The sequence below is a fragment of the Sceloporus undulatus genome, chromosome 1 (assembly GCF_019175285.1).
Source record: "Sceloporus undulatus isolate JIND9_A2432 ecotype Alabama chromosome 1, SceUnd_v1.1, whole genome shotgun sequence".
Lineage (NCBI taxonomy): Eukaryota > Metazoa > Chordata > Lepidosauria > Squamata > Phrynosomatidae > Sceloporus > Sceloporus undulatus.
The window spans coordinates 279,486,816-279,503,573 of NC_056522.1; the positions used below are offsets into that span (position 1 = coordinate 279,486,816).

General features: G+C 41.3%; 1 protein-coding gene and 1 long non-coding RNA gene across 4 annotated transcripts in view; one reads left to right on the plus strand and one right to left on the minus strand.

Moving 5' to 3' along the window:
* GALNT18 (polypeptide N-acetylgalactosaminyltransferase 18) overlaps window positions 1–16,758 on the minus strand; it is a 418,358-nt gene that overhangs the window by 103,143 nt on the left and 298,457 nt on the right. For 2 of the 3 annotated variants that reach the window (XM_042446013.1, XM_042446015.1), the window contains exons 4-6: window positions 15,140–15,323; window positions 12,392–12,589; window positions 9,394–9,508 (exon numbers count right to left, since the gene is read on the minus strand). In XM_042446013.1, coding sequence (XP_042301947.1) covers window positions 9,394–9,508; window positions 12,392–12,589; window positions 15,140–15,323 — 497 coding nt within the window. The remainder of the gene's footprint in view (window positions 1–9,393; window positions 9,509–12,391; window positions 12,590–15,139; window positions 15,324–16,758) is intronic. The other variant, XM_042446014.1, reaches the window with a different exon arrangement.
* On the plus strand, window positions 5,395–7,409 carry LOC121919429. Its single transcript, XR_006101477.1, has 3 exons — window positions 5,395–5,471; window positions 6,079–6,215; window positions 7,284–7,409. It is a non-coding gene; the product is annotated as an uncharacterized LOC121919429 (long non-coding RNA).

The window sequence follows — 16,758 nt, forward strand, 5'->3', positions numbered from 1 at the left end:
GCCAGTAGGTCCCTTGCCACCTGATTGTTAGACCACGGGGCCAAAGGGTTGGGCCTGATTTATGTCCCAATCACTTTATCTTGCCAACGGCTCTGAATTCCACCACCCCACCTGAGGCCGGGAATGTGGCGAAGGCGGCCATTGGAGTTGTGCTGGGGAATGGGAGGCATGGTTGGAATAGAGGGAACAAATGTTACAAAAGAAGACGGGATCGCTGCTTGAAAGCTATCCCGCCTTCAGTTCCCTCTGTTTCTCAGAATGGCTTGGAGAGCAGACCAACCATTCCACAGAACCTCACTCTGCTCCTCTGCAATGCCAGGTCGGTCAAAAACAAGACCCACATCATCCAGGACCTCCTCCTGGATGAGGATGCCGACCTGGCCTGCTTCACAGAGACCTGGCTGGGAGAGGATAGTGCAGTCACCTGGGCGCAGGCCCTCCCAGCTGGGTATTCTGTCAGTGAGCAGGTGAGGAGAAGTGGGCGGGGGGGCGGAGTGGCTCTGGTTCACAAGAACCACCTGACCTTGACCAGGATACCTGTCCGGAACACAGTCCACTTCGAGTGTATGTATCTCAGCCTGAACACCAGGGATAGTCTGGGGATTTTGCTAGTCTACCGACCACCCCGTTGTCTAGCAGACTCCCTGACTGAGCTGGCACAGCTGGTCTCTGAGCTACTGTTGGAGTCCCCCAGGCTTCTAGTTTTGGGGACTTCAACATTCCGCTTGAGACCAGCTTAACAGGTGCGGCTCGGGAGTTCATGGAGACCATGACAAACATGGGCCTATCCCAACTGGTCATTGGGCCCACACATTGTGCAGGTCATACACTCGATGCGGTCTTTAGTACAGAACAGGAATATCCGTGGGCAAAGGTGGTAAGTACCTCCGCATTGTCATGGACGGATCATTTCCTGGTCAAGACGGCACTAAGAGCAATATCTGCCCCACCGGGGGTGGTGGACCCATTCGAATGGTCCGCCCTCGAAGGCTAATGGAACCAATAGGATTCCAGAGAGCCTTAGAGGGTTTAATGGTTGGGAATGCCGGTGACCCTGTTGATGCTCTGGTTGATACCTGGAACACCGATCTTACCAGGGCTATCAACACGATCGCTCCCAAGCGTCCTTGCCAATCCGCTTCAAATCGTAGGCCATGGTATACACCAGAGCTTAGGAGAATGAAGTGGTTCGGACAACGACTAGAGCGTAGGTGGTGGAAGACTCGAATCCTATCTGACAGAACTCGCCATAGGAACTTTCTTTGTTCCTATCGGGAGGCAATTCGTGCAGCAAAGAGAGCTTTCTCCTCTGCACGTATTGCGTCTGCAAAGTCCCGTCCAGCAGAGCTGTTTAAGGTGGTGAGGGAAATGACGCAGGTACCTCTTGCGCCAAATCCCTTGCTTAACCCGATGACGGCCTGCTGTGACGCATTTAACAACTTCTTCGCAGATAAAATCTCTCAGATAAGAGCCGACTTAGACGCCACTGTTGCAACAGAATCTATAGGCGAGGTGTCCAGTGACTCCATCGACGAAGTTATTCTGGATCAGCTCCAATCAGTGAGTACTGAGGACGTGGACAAGCTGCTTGGTAAGGTGAGGAAAACAACCTGCCCTCTCGACCCTTGCCCATCATGGCTGGCCGTCCAGGGGGGGGATGCATTGAGGAGATTCCTCAAGGATATCATCAATGCATCCTTTAGTGAAGGGCATGTTCCAGCTTGTCTGAAGGAAGCGGCTGTTAAGCCGCTTCTGAAAAAACCTTCCCTGGACCCCCTGGATATGAACAACTACAGGCCTGTTTCTTTGCTGCCATTTTTGGGCAAGGTAATCGAGAGGGCGGTTGCTCTTCAGCTCCAAGCTTGATTATCTAGACCCATTTCAAACCGGCTTCAGGACAGGCTTTGGGGTTGAGACTGCCATGGTTGCCATGACTGACGATCTGCGTCTGAACATCGACAGGGGTAGTGTGACCCAGTTGGTGCTCTTAGACCTCTCAGTGGCTTTCGATACGATAGATCACGGCATCCTCCTGGACCGCTTGGGGGGATTAGGTATCGGAGGCACTGCATTGCAGTGGTTCCGGTCCTACCTCTCAGGCAGGTCCCAGAGGGTGCTGCTCGGGGACAGTAGCTCCAGAAAGAGGGAGCTCCTTTGTGGAGTCCCTCAGGGAGCTATTTTGTCCCCAATGTTGTTTAACATCTATATGAAGCCGCTAGGTGAGATCATACGGAGTTATGGTGCTGGGTGCTATCAGTACACTGATGACACCCAAATCTATTTCTCCATGTCTCGTTCGTTGGCCTCGAATTCTAATGGCATCTCTTCTCTCAATGAATGTCTTCGGGCGGTAATGGGCTGGATGAGGAAAAACAGATTGAAGCTGAATCCGAACAAGACGGAGGTGCTCACGGTAGCGGCCCCGAAACCAAGAACTGGGTTGCAACCACCAGTCCTGGACGGGGTCACACTCTTCTCTAGTGATTGCGTTCGCAGTCTGGGGGTGCTCCTTGACTTGTCGCTCCTGATGATAGATCAGGTGAATGCAACGGTCAGGAGCGCCTGTTATCAGCTTCGGCTGATACGCCAGCTGCGCCCTTTTCTGGAAGTAAGGGATCTCGAGACTGTTGTGCACGCGCTGGTAACCTCACGCCTTGACTTCTGTAATGCGCTCTACATGGGACTACCCTTGTGCCTGGTTCGGAAACTACAGCTGGTTCAAAACATGGCAGCCAGGCTTGTATCAGGAACATCCAGAAGGGACCATATCACTCCGGTTTTGAGGTCCCTCCACTGGCTGCCTATTGGTTTCCGGGCCCAGTACAAGGTGTTGGTTATTACCTTTAAAGCCCTAAATGGCTTGGGTCCAAGCTATCTCAGAGACCGCCTCTTCCCATACAATCCTCCCCACGCTCTCCGGTCCTCTGGGAGGAACTTGTTGCAGCCTCAAAAATCGAGGCTTGCGGCGACCTCCCGGAGGGCTTTCTCTGTTGTCGCCCCCAGGCTCTGGAACAGCCTGCCGGATGAGATCCATCAATTAACATCTTTGGACAGCTTCAAAAAGGCCGTCAAGACGGACCTCTTCAGGCAGGCCTTCCCAGACTAAAATATCCCGGCCTCAGGATCTCAGGATTTCCCCCTTCCTCAGTAATGTCTCCAAAGCCCCCTTTTCTTTAGAACTGAAGTTGCAGTGGTTTGTTGGTTGGTATTATTTTGTTTAATTTATTGTTATTGTTTAATTATGTATAAGTCTAGAAATTTAGGTTAAAAAATTGACCAAAAAACCCTGCGTCGACTTATCTATGGGTCAATGTAAGTACTGTATCTTAACTCTTATTTAAAAGAAAGAACCATCCCTTTGTGAAAGGCAACAGTATATTCTGTCTTGGAAGCACTGACCCCCTCTACTCTCTCATCCATCCAGCCTTAAGAGTAAGCACAAAGAGTTATGTCTGCTGAAATTTTGTAAGTTATTTGACATTGGTGGGATACAGACTGCCCAAAAAGGGTGGTCTGCCGCCACCTCCTTTTCCACCGCTGGGAAGCCGCTGTGCATAAACCACGTGGCTTCCCACCAGCGGAAAAAGAACCTGCAAAAAGTGGGTTCTTTTTTCGTTGTGCTTGCGACGCCCAAGTGTGCAAATGGTGCACTTGTGATGTCGCAAGCACGACGTGATGTGTGGACACTATGTGTCCGTCACGTCGTAATGGCAGCGCCCATGTAGACAGGGCGCCGCCATTTTGATGACGCCGTAACGTGTTAAGGTTGCGGGGCACGCGGTGGCGCTGCCCTCGGGCCACCCTAGCATGAATCCAGGCCGGCGCAAATCGACGGTTTGGATAGTGCCATTGTTTTGCTTTGCTTCATCCTTTAGATCCTTTGCTACATGCCCCTAAGTTTTACCCTCAACGTATCCATGGGTCATATCAAAATCCATAAATTTGGCCCCAAAACTTGCTCTCAACTTATACATGAGATCAACTTATAGTCGAGTATATACGGTATCTATCGCCATACCTTACATTTTGAGATTGGCAAGAATCAATCAGTAGTAGTATCAGAGTAAAACAAGAACTGTTCTGGACATGCTGGTCTAGAACTGAACTGCTTCTGTAGGTATACCACAGTTTGTAGCTTGAGACAGAGTCTTGTGCTTCTTTCCATGATATGTTCTCAAGAACTACCAGTCCCAGAGATCCCTGTCCATAAGCCAGAGGGAAGGATGGCTGAGGCAGGAGCACACACACCATAACTATCAGGGGCACTGATCCCAGAACAGTAGGGGCCAATACTGGTACTAGGGAATGTGTGTGTGTGTGTGTGTATGCCCATTATGGTAGACTAATGGGATTCTAAATATAATACTATTACATTTAGATGTTGATGATGGTCCTTTTGCAAATTAGAATACCTGATCAAGTCTTTACTTTTCCTGCACCACTAGTATTATACTTTATCTTGTTTCTTATTAGAGGTAAAACCAGCCTTGGTGGGAGCATTTTGAGGGCACTTAGCAAAAACTGCCATGTTAGTTTTAAGATGGATTTTCAAAGTAATGGGAAAAGTAAGAAGTAGCAAACTGCACAACCAGAAATGTATTTTAATAGAGAAAATCAATGACAAGTAACAGTAACAATTCTTTTAAAAAAAACTTTCAGAGCTCTAAAATATTCATAGAGTATCTGACATCAGGAATGTTATGCTTCTTTTTAATACTGCATTGTAAATATTCATCAGTCCTGGTATTATTTAGGTTAGTTCTGAACTGGGTATGAAAAATCAATGATATACTGCTATGATTATCTGTCCACTACAGTGATGTAAGTTATTTTGATGCAAGTGAAAAATGATTTTTTTTTTTTACAGAGTAGAGGTAGAGAAAATATGTTACCATTTCACACAGTGTTGTTTTAGAGATGAAAATAGTTTTATGTCGGTCAAGCTGAGCTTCTCTGGTGTGTGTGTGCATGTGGGGAGATAAAATAACATTGGATCATATTTAAGTACCACCCAAATTCAATTATATAAAAGCTTGGGCCCTTTCCATCAGTGTGATTTTTTGCTGTTAATTTCAGCATAAAGTAAGCTGTACTGACTGGCCAATGTTTTACTTTAGAGCTCTGGGGCCATGTTCTGTCATGTAAATTATTACAAAGTCTCATGGGTAGCATTGATCAAACTCTTTGCTAGTGTAAAGACACAGCAAGTCATTCAGCTCAAAATCAGTGTCATATTTTCAAGAAGAGCATACAAGTTCAAGCAGTGAAACCAGCTTTTAGGAGTAGCCTTCTGACCCTCTGCTAGCAGCTACAGATGATGCTCCTGTCTCTTGTCTGTAAAGTTCCTATGTGAGTAACCTGCCCTCTCTTCTGTTGCAGTAATGCTTCATCTTTAAAAAGCAAAAGGAAAGAGAGCAACTGAGCAAGTATAGAATGAAAGCCAGGAGAATACATTTTGCAGCCTGAATATGGTAGATTTTTTTTTTTACCACCTACTTATAGATTGTGTCTTTGACTTTATAACAGTCTTTGTAACTGAGAAAATATAAGTCTCATCAGAAAGATTGTATTGTCCATAGGCTGATATCTAATTTCACATTGTGTTCTGGGAAAATCTGGGGTTCTTCAGAATTTTAACAAGGTTTTCTCACTGAAAAGGTCAAATATGGCAGGTGTGCTTCCTTGAAAGATAGCTTTCAAGGAAGCTATCTCATTGCTGCAGATCTTCTTCTGAAATATTTGGTAGAGTACCTGTGTATGAGTGTATGGGGACAAAAATGATGCCCAACAGGCAAAGCTGTCATTCAGTGTGTATGGATAAAAATTATACCAATATGCCAAGCAATTACTGTACACAAAGAGACTATGGCCAGCTTCCTGTTAGTGACACATGCCTGCAGAGATCCAATGTACGTCCATATTGTCTTGGGGGGGGGGGTGTCATTGTGGAGGTTGGTATTCTCTTCCTTCATTTCCAATAACCTAAACTCCACATCTCATCATTATATGTTTTCATGTGGTCTTATATATCCATCTATTGTTCTATTTTAATCTGTTGTTCCCTGCCTCAATTCATAGGGAAGGCAAATAAGCAAGAAGAAAGATGAAGACGAAGACAAAGAAGAAGCACCACCACCACCACCACCATCATCATTAACAACAACTGCTGCACATGCACCCCATGGCCATTCATGGAATGATGGAGTACTGCAGAAGTATGTGCTGTTACTGATGTTTGCTCTACCATCCCTATAGCCAGTTGTAAAATGGTTACATCATCTGTGTTTCTCTGGAGAACCTTGACAGATCTCAGCAGATTATTTTATCGCTTTGTATCTGGCTATGGAGGCATAGCCTGATATTTATTTGACTGAATGGACATGGGGGGGGGGGCGCTACAGCAACTAAATGGGGAATCTAGGAAGTTCAACCAGTGGAACATTTAAGTTATGCCCTTCACTATCTCAGCCAATATCTCTTGTGGACAGCTCCCCAGAGGAATTCTTGATATGTGATAAGAGTTCCCTGAAGACTAAATATCTGAGAATGGCAGATTGTTGTGTGCAGATTTTCCCATATATGGTGAAAAAGTTTATGCCTGGGTTTTGAAGGAGCTGCATCTACCTATGATATACTATGCATCTTTATCTTCTGGACTGTGTTCTATACTGATGATTTTGAAAGCCACAGAAAACAGATATCAGCTGTGTGCAGTTAATCTTTGTATGACACAGTTCAAAAATTTATTTATTTTTTAAAAAAATATTCAAACCAATCCAGATACCTTCCTTAGAATATTTTCACTTACACTCAAATCCAACTAGCCATCTTTTTTAAAAACAAAACAAAACCAAAACCCAACAACCACCAGCAGTATTACATTTGTAAAAGATATTTAGAGAAGCTGAAATGAGATACATAAATCACATAGATTGTTGCTAATAAACTAATGCCACTGAGTCGAATAGAAATTGTTTGCTTATACAAACTCAGTAGTCAATAAATATGCTCTGTCTGGGACTGTGAAGGAAGAGCACATTTGTCTCATTTTTATCTGCATCTAAAATGGCTCAACTATGTTTAAACAAGGAGATGTGACTTGGAGAAGTTTTCATTTTACCTAGACAATCTTAATTATAAAAGGTCAATGAGTCTTCTCCCAACTTCATTACTTCAGCAATATTTTTGAAATATTTGAGCAACTTTGCATAGTGCCAGGTTTGTTATAATCTGTGGCTTGTTAAACTTCCATAGTTTTCTAACACAGTTCATTTTTATTCCAGATTTCCACATAGAAAGTGAAGCTAACATAAAGTGGATTGACAAGTACACTTACTGTTCAGTTAACTAGAGACTGACACTTACATTCAACTTATCAGTGCTCCCATGAATACAAATATCTTTCTAAATTAAACAGGAGAATGTAAGTACAATGGGCCTTTTCCTTACATGGGGGATCTGTTCTGGACTCCCCCCCCCCCCCGCCTAAGGGGAATTCCGCATATGCTTGAGCTCCGTTAAAAATAATGGGGCTCCAGCCCTTAGTGCGGTGCTGCACACGTGCCACGGGCACATGTGCCATTACTTCTTCCTGGGCGCGCCAAGGCTTCTTCAGATGTGGCTTTCAGCATATGCTGAAAGCCATGCATATCATGCCCGCGTATCATGCGGATGCACTGTACTTTCTAATACTTCCGATAATTAGGAGTTTTAGTTTCTGGAAACAAAAAGGGATATTTTTCAAATGGAATGTTTTTAATTTTGCTGGAAAATTTGATTAATCAGTCTGTAATGTCTGAAGAATAAGATATGTAAAAATTCTAGATTTTAAAAACATGTCCAAAGCATCACAGGAGAAAACACTGGTTATGACAAACATCATGGATAGTATTGGAATTATTACCGAACAAGGCAGTTATCTACTGTGCCCTTACTCAAGGCATCAAACAACTAACAGGGAATTGAAAAATTAAAATTCTACAATAATAGACTGAGAAGAAACTTATTCCGAAAGTTTTTAGTGTTAGGGGTGAAACACGCAGGCCAAATAAAGCAGTTTCAATCTGCTTTGGTGGAGCATTTACATGACATACACCTCCAAAGAAGGTAGAAACTGGATTGAAGCCATGCTCCTGGGCTAAAAAATCAGAGCAAAAAGAACCAGGAATATTCTGACTTAGCCTGGAAAATATATACCTTCAAAACTGCATATAAACGTTCTGATGTCAGAGGAGTTCTGAAGGAGCGATCCATCCTAGCCCTAACCCTATAGCGGCATATAAATGCTCCTAAGCAGGTGAGTATTAAAAAAAAAATGCCAGAGCCGGCATACCCAAGTAGTTGGGGCAGTAATGCAAAAAAGTGAAAGTGTGATACCTCCAATAGTTATGAATTCAACATACACAAACCAGATAGTTTAAGATGGGGTGATGGAGGGTGAAGGGGGCATGTGTGTGGGGAGGTCTCCATGATTGTGCTTGGCCCGTGTTTTACTGGGCACACAGATGCTCTGATGCCTGTACCGGTGGAGATCGCAGGTGCAACTATGTGGCTGATCAAAGGGGTGGCAATCCAATGGCATGGCATCTAGGCAGCAGACATCGCCAGAGGTGTGTTTGTGTGATGGTGCTCATGCATGATAGGGAAGTGACAAAAAAATTACCCAATGGCATAGCTTCACACTACACTGTGCAGTTTGGGTTGCCTTGAGAGCAGCCAATACAGACAGCAGGGTTTCAAACCCCTTTTGGAAATAGCAGGTTCAAGCTGCTTTTTCCTGCCTGTCTTTTCTGCCCCAAGTCAAAAATACTGATTAACTGGTTTCTCTTCTGATGTGCTGAGACAGCATTGAGATCTCAAGAATCTATCTTCTTTGCACTATAATAAATGGATTATTGATTGGTAATCTTATTACTGCAAAGCATATTATGTTCCTAACAGGGAAAAGGCTAAGGAAAAATAATTAAGGAGTAATATCATGCCTAGTACATATATTAGAACATCTTATTCAGCTATTTGATGAATAGAAAGCCTGTGTACATTTTGATGATAAGAAAGATAGTGTATGATGTTCATCTTGTATCCATTCAATGATTGAATAGTTTGCTCAGGGGAAAAGCTTGAATCTTTTTAAACAAATATAAAGAATCAAGACAGCAATATATATATATTTTGCATCCAGTCATTTCTACCTCTCCACTTTTTCAGTGCATGAACAGCCTAACTTTAACACAGGAAATAGTTAGGGATCAGTTTCACCAAAAGCTCACAGCTTTTGAAAAAAATGTGAGGCTTAGACTCTAACCATATCATGTTTAGTGCTTTTCCTGGGACTTTGCCCTCCTTTAACACCTGGGACAATCAGAAGAGACCACTCTCCTGAGGATGCCTTACCCTGATCCCAAGTTCCACATTTTCACCTCCATAAACCTCCATGCCTTCATCTAGCAGACCAATTTCTTGGAAATATTCTCTGTCCACTATGAAACATCCAATCAGTGCTGGGCTCCTAGATTGGAAAACAACAATAGCAGCAGACATTAAAATACAGGAATTTAGCTGATAGAGTGAATACAGGAATTTAGTTGATAGAGTAAATAGAGTGTTTGCATTGTTTAAAGTAAGTTCACGACCCATACATTTTACCTAGCTTATGGACCCTCTTCTTTGTGAATGAGATTAACTGTATAAAAATGTAGCTTTCTTTCAGAAATAAGATGCACTATTTACTCCCAAACAAAAAGCAGAAACAAGCCATGAGTAGCTCACTGCTTAAGATACCAGTGAAGCTTTGAGAAAACCTGGAATTGCTACTAACAAATCCGTTAAGGTATCAATTTTTACCTATACTTTGATTACACTGCTACTCCTTGGGAACCTTAAAAGGGCTTAAACAGGGTTCTTAGATATGACTATGACATGTACACAAATAAACATAGGAAGAAGACAAAATGGCATTGCAGTAATAGCTTGCTTTCCATGCTCGCTTTAAAACTCTCCCTTTGAATTCCAGTTTCTTTTCTTTTCTTTTCTTTTTTAAAACTACTCCTGGTTCTTACATGACTGTCAATTTGTGAATAGGCCCTAGGGATATAAGCACTTGACTATTTTGTCCTCATTATTAATTTCCACTCTTTTCTCACCTCTATGGTGGGAGAGGAAATTACTATTTCTCTATAGTTTTCCTCTGGTATTCTAAATTGTTTGGAGAAATTATTTTGAACAGAAATATACTTTTTAGGTGCAAAAATCTGTGGGTTTTGCACAAACATTTTTTTTTGCACCAAAAAACATATGTATTACTGCACAGAATAATTTCACCAAACACTTCAGGGTGTATTGAAACCAGGCAAAATCTATACCAAATTATTATCTCTGTATTATTCTTCCTGTCTTGGTTTCTAGAATAACAATGACTGCTGCTATTAGTAGGCACAAACCATTTTAGTAATGTATTACTGTTATGTTCCTTCAGACTTTGAGTACAGCCTCGGAACCTTTGCACCTATTGAGATTTTACCATTCTTATGGGTTCTGTTAACCCTATTAAGACTATAAGTATGAGAATATCAGTGCATGGGCAGAGAGGGAGTAAGCAAGCAAGATCATACTCACTGACCCCATTCATACATTAATTGAAAGCTATGTACAATGTAAGACCATGTGTGAAATCTGATCACAGGTTTTGATAAATGGATGGATGAATGAATGAACGGAGCCACTGGGCAAGATCCTCTCCCACTGCTCCCAGTCTTGTTATCCCCCCCCCCAATACACACACACATGTCCTATATAGGGCTACTAAGTATGCACTATGTTGCCATCACCATTTCAGGGGTTTTTTTTTTGGGGGGGGGTGTTGGCAGCTTGTCCAAAACACAGTGGCTCCATTGATCACTGGACCCAACTCGTTACATTGTGCATACAGTGACCTCAAATACTGCCAAGCAATGGGTGGAAACAAATGCTTAGGAATGGAGAGACATTGCATCTTGTGGCATTCGGTCTGGTTAGTCCTGAATGACATTTAAATTGGATGAGAATGGCCCACGTAGTATTTATAGAGCAGCTGAGAACAGAATAATTAATCTGCCTTTTACCCTAGCTTGTACTTTGTCATGCAGGCTGGCAAAAGGAAAAATGTCACTTTTGTCAATATATGAGCCACAGAAGAGCACTGGGGACAACAGGGTTCTAATTAAAAGAGACAGGGGGTTGCTAGAATGAAGGAGAAACCATTTTGCATTCACCAGGACAATGATAATCAAGCTGTGATAAACTGAGGCATCTGTTCCTGATGTGATCATAAGACTTCTAAAATTGCAAACTCTAATACCTCCTCCCGCTTCTCTGTATAGATCAGTATCACTGTGATGATAACAAAATGTCAGTTCAGAACGACAGGAGACTTTTTCTGATGAACTATGTGATGAAGAAAATGCCAGTCATTTATTCTCTTGCTCCAAACATTATGGTTTCAAACAGTAATGCTATGCTTATTAAAAATACAGCCTTCATTTTCTACCACAACATATAGAAGTTTGTAAATATATTTTGAAGAAAAATATGTTTGCTTTTATTTTAACTTTCCACATTTTCAAACATAAACCTTTTTCTTTGGAGGTGGCCATCTGTCAATAGTGCTTTGATTGTGTGTTCCTGCATGGCAGGAGATTGGACAGGATCGTCCTTGGGGTCTCTTCCAACTCCATGATTCCATGATTCTTCTACTACCACCTGTGGCTCTCCGTTACTGTGTGCTCTATACTGTATAAACTGTCAAAGCCACTCCATTAGATTTTACACAATTTATCATGACTACATCAATACATTCTTCCCTTAATCTCTCCTCAAAACATACCTCATCTTAACACCTATATGGCAATAACATACAATATTACCTCTTCCATGTGGGAAATAGTTGCACCTATTGAATTTGGATGGTGCAGATGAAGGAGAAATTGATTTTAATTCCTTTTTGAAAAATATGCTCAAATTCACCAGTTTCCTCATACTAATTCTTTAATTGAAAGATTACACATGTATTCTCCTGTTTTCAACTCTACTACATTTTATCCAACATTTCATGTCAGGACTCAAACTTTCTGAATTTAAAAGTTGGCCCTTCTTTCATTTACTTTACTGTTAGTTCTGTGACTGTTGCTGGATATTGTATGTGGGATTACTTGTAACAACACACAATTCAAATGGAAGCCAAACTGTACTTCAACTTCAAAATCTAATATGGTGTATTTGTGCCTCATTATCTATTATATGGGGACTCAACAGTGTCTAAACAATTCCTGAAAAGAGAATGGTAAATCATAACATCTTTTGTCACACACGTTTATAGTCTGCCCATCACACCATATGGCTCTAATTTGTATCTTACCTTATTGGAGCAGTGGTGTTTTCCAGCTTCCACCATGCTTTAGGAGGATTTAAGTATCGACACCATAATTCCCAGTCAAAACCTTGTGCTGACAGGGGATACTCTTCTATTTCAAAATTGTCATATTTGATATTATCAAATGATGGAGAAATTACTCTTCTTCTGTTTTCTTTGATCCTGGTGAGTACCGGCTCAGCCCTAAGGAAGGAGAAAACAACTACGATTATTTAATTTATTTAACAGATCAGTTTATTTCTTTTCTCCCCCCCCCCCTTTGACCTAGACATGGGTAAGTGTGCAATTATAAGAGCTTGGAATTTTTTTTGGACTAAAACCTCCAGAATCCTCCAAAGAATATGGTCAATATAAGTCCAAATTCTGATTTATACTGTATAAAGAACATCTACTGCTTAGAGCTGGAAGTTTTAGTTTCACCAAGTTCTTTAAGAACACATAATAATTTTTAGATTTAATATATATCCTGGACTCCTTCTTGCTTCAACAATAGAAACAAAATGAGATTTTTAAAATCAATGACCAGGGTAGTGGGCAAAGAAGATAGGGCTTGAGGCCATGAAATGATCATCAAGAAGTTCAGAGTTTGGTTTTTGGAATACTTCGGAATTCAGAATTTCAGATAAGGGAGACTCCACCTGTAATTAAAAACTGTCCATATGCTCAATGAAACCAACCCCAGATGATCCTCTCTCTTGGCAGGCTTAATATAGGCCCGGTCCAGGCAGGTCGATAGGCCCACACGTGCCTCAATCCTGTACAGATGGGTACTGCCATTTTGATGCGATGGACGCCTAGCGTCCGCACGTTGTGGTGCCATAATGATGTCACAAGTGCGCCATTGGCACACTGCAGTGTCATTATGGTGCAGCAAAAAGAACCCGCTTTTCGTGGGTTCTTTTTGCTCCGCAAAGGAGCCACATGGTTTTCCCGCTGCAGCTTACTCATGGAGCAAACCAGGGTGCTGGCAGACCACCCTTTTTGGGCGCTCTGTACTGGGCCATAGGCACGGTCAATCAGGAATATCAATCATGTCAATCAGGAATATTTTGGAACCTTTTGTTATTTGCCATTAAGTAGACTACTTGGTGACATAGCATGTCTTTGTAGAAGAGCAGTCTGGAAACTTCTAGAGCTTTATGAGGCTATCATCCGCAAAGCCTGAAACCCCAAGCCCTTTCACCAGCTTGACGGCAAGAAGAATTCCTCCTTCCCATACATTTTCAACCACTACCTTAGGAATATGTAGAAGCATATCTAAAATGTTATCTTTTAGATTCTCCTTTTCTGTCCTATCTCACACACACCCATCCTTCTGAAAAATGTATTAGTGAAATTACATAGCACTTGGAGACTGACATTCTAAATTTTATAATGTGCATTTTGTACTTTTAAATCCTTGGCTCTAACCACTATCTTCTCTGCTTAGGTAAAACCCATCTCAGTTGTGTTTCCCTGAAGAACAATTATTTCTGATCCTTTTGTCAGGTGAAAATGTGTAAGAACAGTAATACAACTCTACATATACAATAATTCTCTGAGCTATTTGTGTACATATCTGAATTAATTTTTTTCAGTCCAACAGGCTTTAGAAGAGAGGCTATGGCACATATGCATGTTCCAAATCAATCTTCACTCAAGCAAATTAGATATATTTTTCAGTAATCCCTGTATATGAGGTGGCTGTTGCACACAGTGCTATACTTCATAATGTCAATGAATTTTCAGCAATTGCTTTTAATTGACCTTAGCTGTTGAGATAGGCAGTAGCTTTCACACAGATTCATCCTGTACACAGTGAGCCCTTGGTATCCTCTGGGCTTTGGTTCCAGGATTCCCTTCCCCCTATGGAAACCAAAATCCATGGATTCTCAAGTCACATTATAGATAAGGGACTAGTAAAATGGTGTCCCCTGTATAAAATAGCAAAATCAAGGTTTTCTTTTTGAAATTTATATATTTCGGGAATATTTTCAAGGTGTGGTTGGTTGAATCCATGGACAAAAAATCTATGGGTATGGAGGGCTGACTGTACCTATAGGTGGCAGTGGTGGTATAACATGCAACACGCCTCTTTGAACATGTGAGTATCTCCATTTTCTATTCCATTTTTATTGTAAATCAAATAGTTGCTTTAATTAAGGAAGCATTTACTTTTCGTAACTATTTGGGGGAAGGGACAGATAATCTATCATGTCTCTTCAACTTTCCCTTTGTCATCTTGCTCACTGATGTCTATAGCATTCACTGGCTGTTACATTGGCACTAGTAATGACTCCAATGGGTGAAACCAAACACATTAGGAGTCAAATAATCACCTTGATGATGTTACGGTATTTCATAGTCGAATTTGGCTACATGACCATATGAGAAAGCCAATTCAGAGGGCAAGAACCTTTCTACTGACTCAAAAAGGACAAACACTGGTGCTGTTCACCACTCCAGTCCTCCAGAACTGAAGGAGAATACTTTCTGAAACTTCTGAAAGCTTCTAGGAAAGCATGCCTTGTTTTGTTTGAGATACATTCATTAGCTCTCTAAATCAATGGCCAAAGCTTACACTGGACTTAATAAGCAGAAATTCATTTTGGGGGGGATTTTAAAAAATGTTATCCACTGTCTATATTTAACATAACATTAGTAGCTCCTTATGTAACACTCTCCTGTAATTTCTGAACAATGGGAAACAAACTCCATGAAATGAGACAGATCCAGAAGAAGCAAGACACATACCATCCCACGTTGAATTCTACATGTGCATCAAAGAGCGCAACTACTGGAGCTGTGGCTGCCCTCCAGCCACTAACACGAGACCGAATCAGCCCCTCTTGTTTGTTGTGTCGAACCACCTTGATGAACCCAGGTTTCCGTGTATTCACTTCATCAACGTATTGTTTTAGCTTCTCTTTGAGTTCTTCTGTACAAGAAATACAAAGGAAGTTAAGAACAACTATCAAACCTCAAAGTGCTATATCAGAGCATAAACAATTTAATAACTAATACTATTTGTGTACAAGATATAAAACAAAGGAAGCCTTGAATGTGTACTGTTTCTCTTAACTACATAAAAACCAAAAATTTAGCTGAAAACAGGAACACAGAGAATGACTAATTGCCATTTCTCTTAAAATACTCTGCAATAAAAAGCCAAATGAATAAATAAATAAGAATAATATAGGAGCTATATTCCTTGTTGGATCTCAGTTTAATTATTAAAATATTATCAGGGTCTAGGCTATCTCAAACACACTAGGGCCAAAATAGCGGAAAGGCTGTTTCCTATTACATGCAGCAGCATCTGAATTAACATATGTTTTGGAAGCACTTCTGTATGTTCCACTACCATGAGAAGCTAATTTCCAAATTAGAAAATTAGGGATAGGAACTTTTATAAGTCTCACCACCAAGGGAAGCTAATGTGATGGGAATGTAGTAGACTTCTATGTGGAAGCACATTTTGGCCCACTGCCTGAATCCCATGCTGCCTTCTCTTCCTTGCACAGTCATTTGCACAGTGATGCTGCTCCCCTTTCTTCAGACCTGCCTCTTACAGCAGGCAAACATTTGAAAGATGGGGGCAGCAGTTGGATTTCTTCACCCACCAAGGGCAGGATAGCTTGAGCCCTTGCTATCTAGAGCTTATGCCAAATAAAAAAGTTAACTGATTTAAAATGTACCACAACATTCTCTGTTGTTTTTGCTGCAACAGACTAACTAATTTTTTTCTATAGTACTCCCCCTCACCCCACCCAAAAAAATCAGAAAGCTGTGCCAATCTGTAAGGGGGAAAAAACATAGCCAAGCCCAAACCAATGTGGCAGCTTTATTTTTTCTCCCTCAGCATCATATTTTATATATTTTATTTTCACACCTGTTTCATAGAAATTCTTTCTGTATCCTCATATTTCCCTCCTTGCTCACAGCTGTTGTTTTCCTACCCTGCTATGAGTTGCATGGCAGTAGAGAATTTGTATTTCCTAATAAATACAAATAAATCTCTTCTACTTAGTTGTAAGCCTCATTTCACTTAGCAGGACACATTTCTGGGTAAACAGTTCAAAGGACTATTCCATGTACCCATGCCAAGTAAATGTGCAGCTCAGTCTTCCAAAAATACTTTATAATAAGGCAATTATTTATAACTAAAACTGTCTGACTGAGTTACTCTGTGGAAGTCTGGCAATTTATTTATTTGACATCCATTCAGTGCCTCCGATACATTCATTGGACAAAGCATAGCAATATTAACATCCTGAATATTCTTGCATACACATTTGCTAGAAGTAGTAGTAGATCATGATCATGATTTAGTTTTGGCACAAATGTACACATACAATACCCTAAGCATTTCT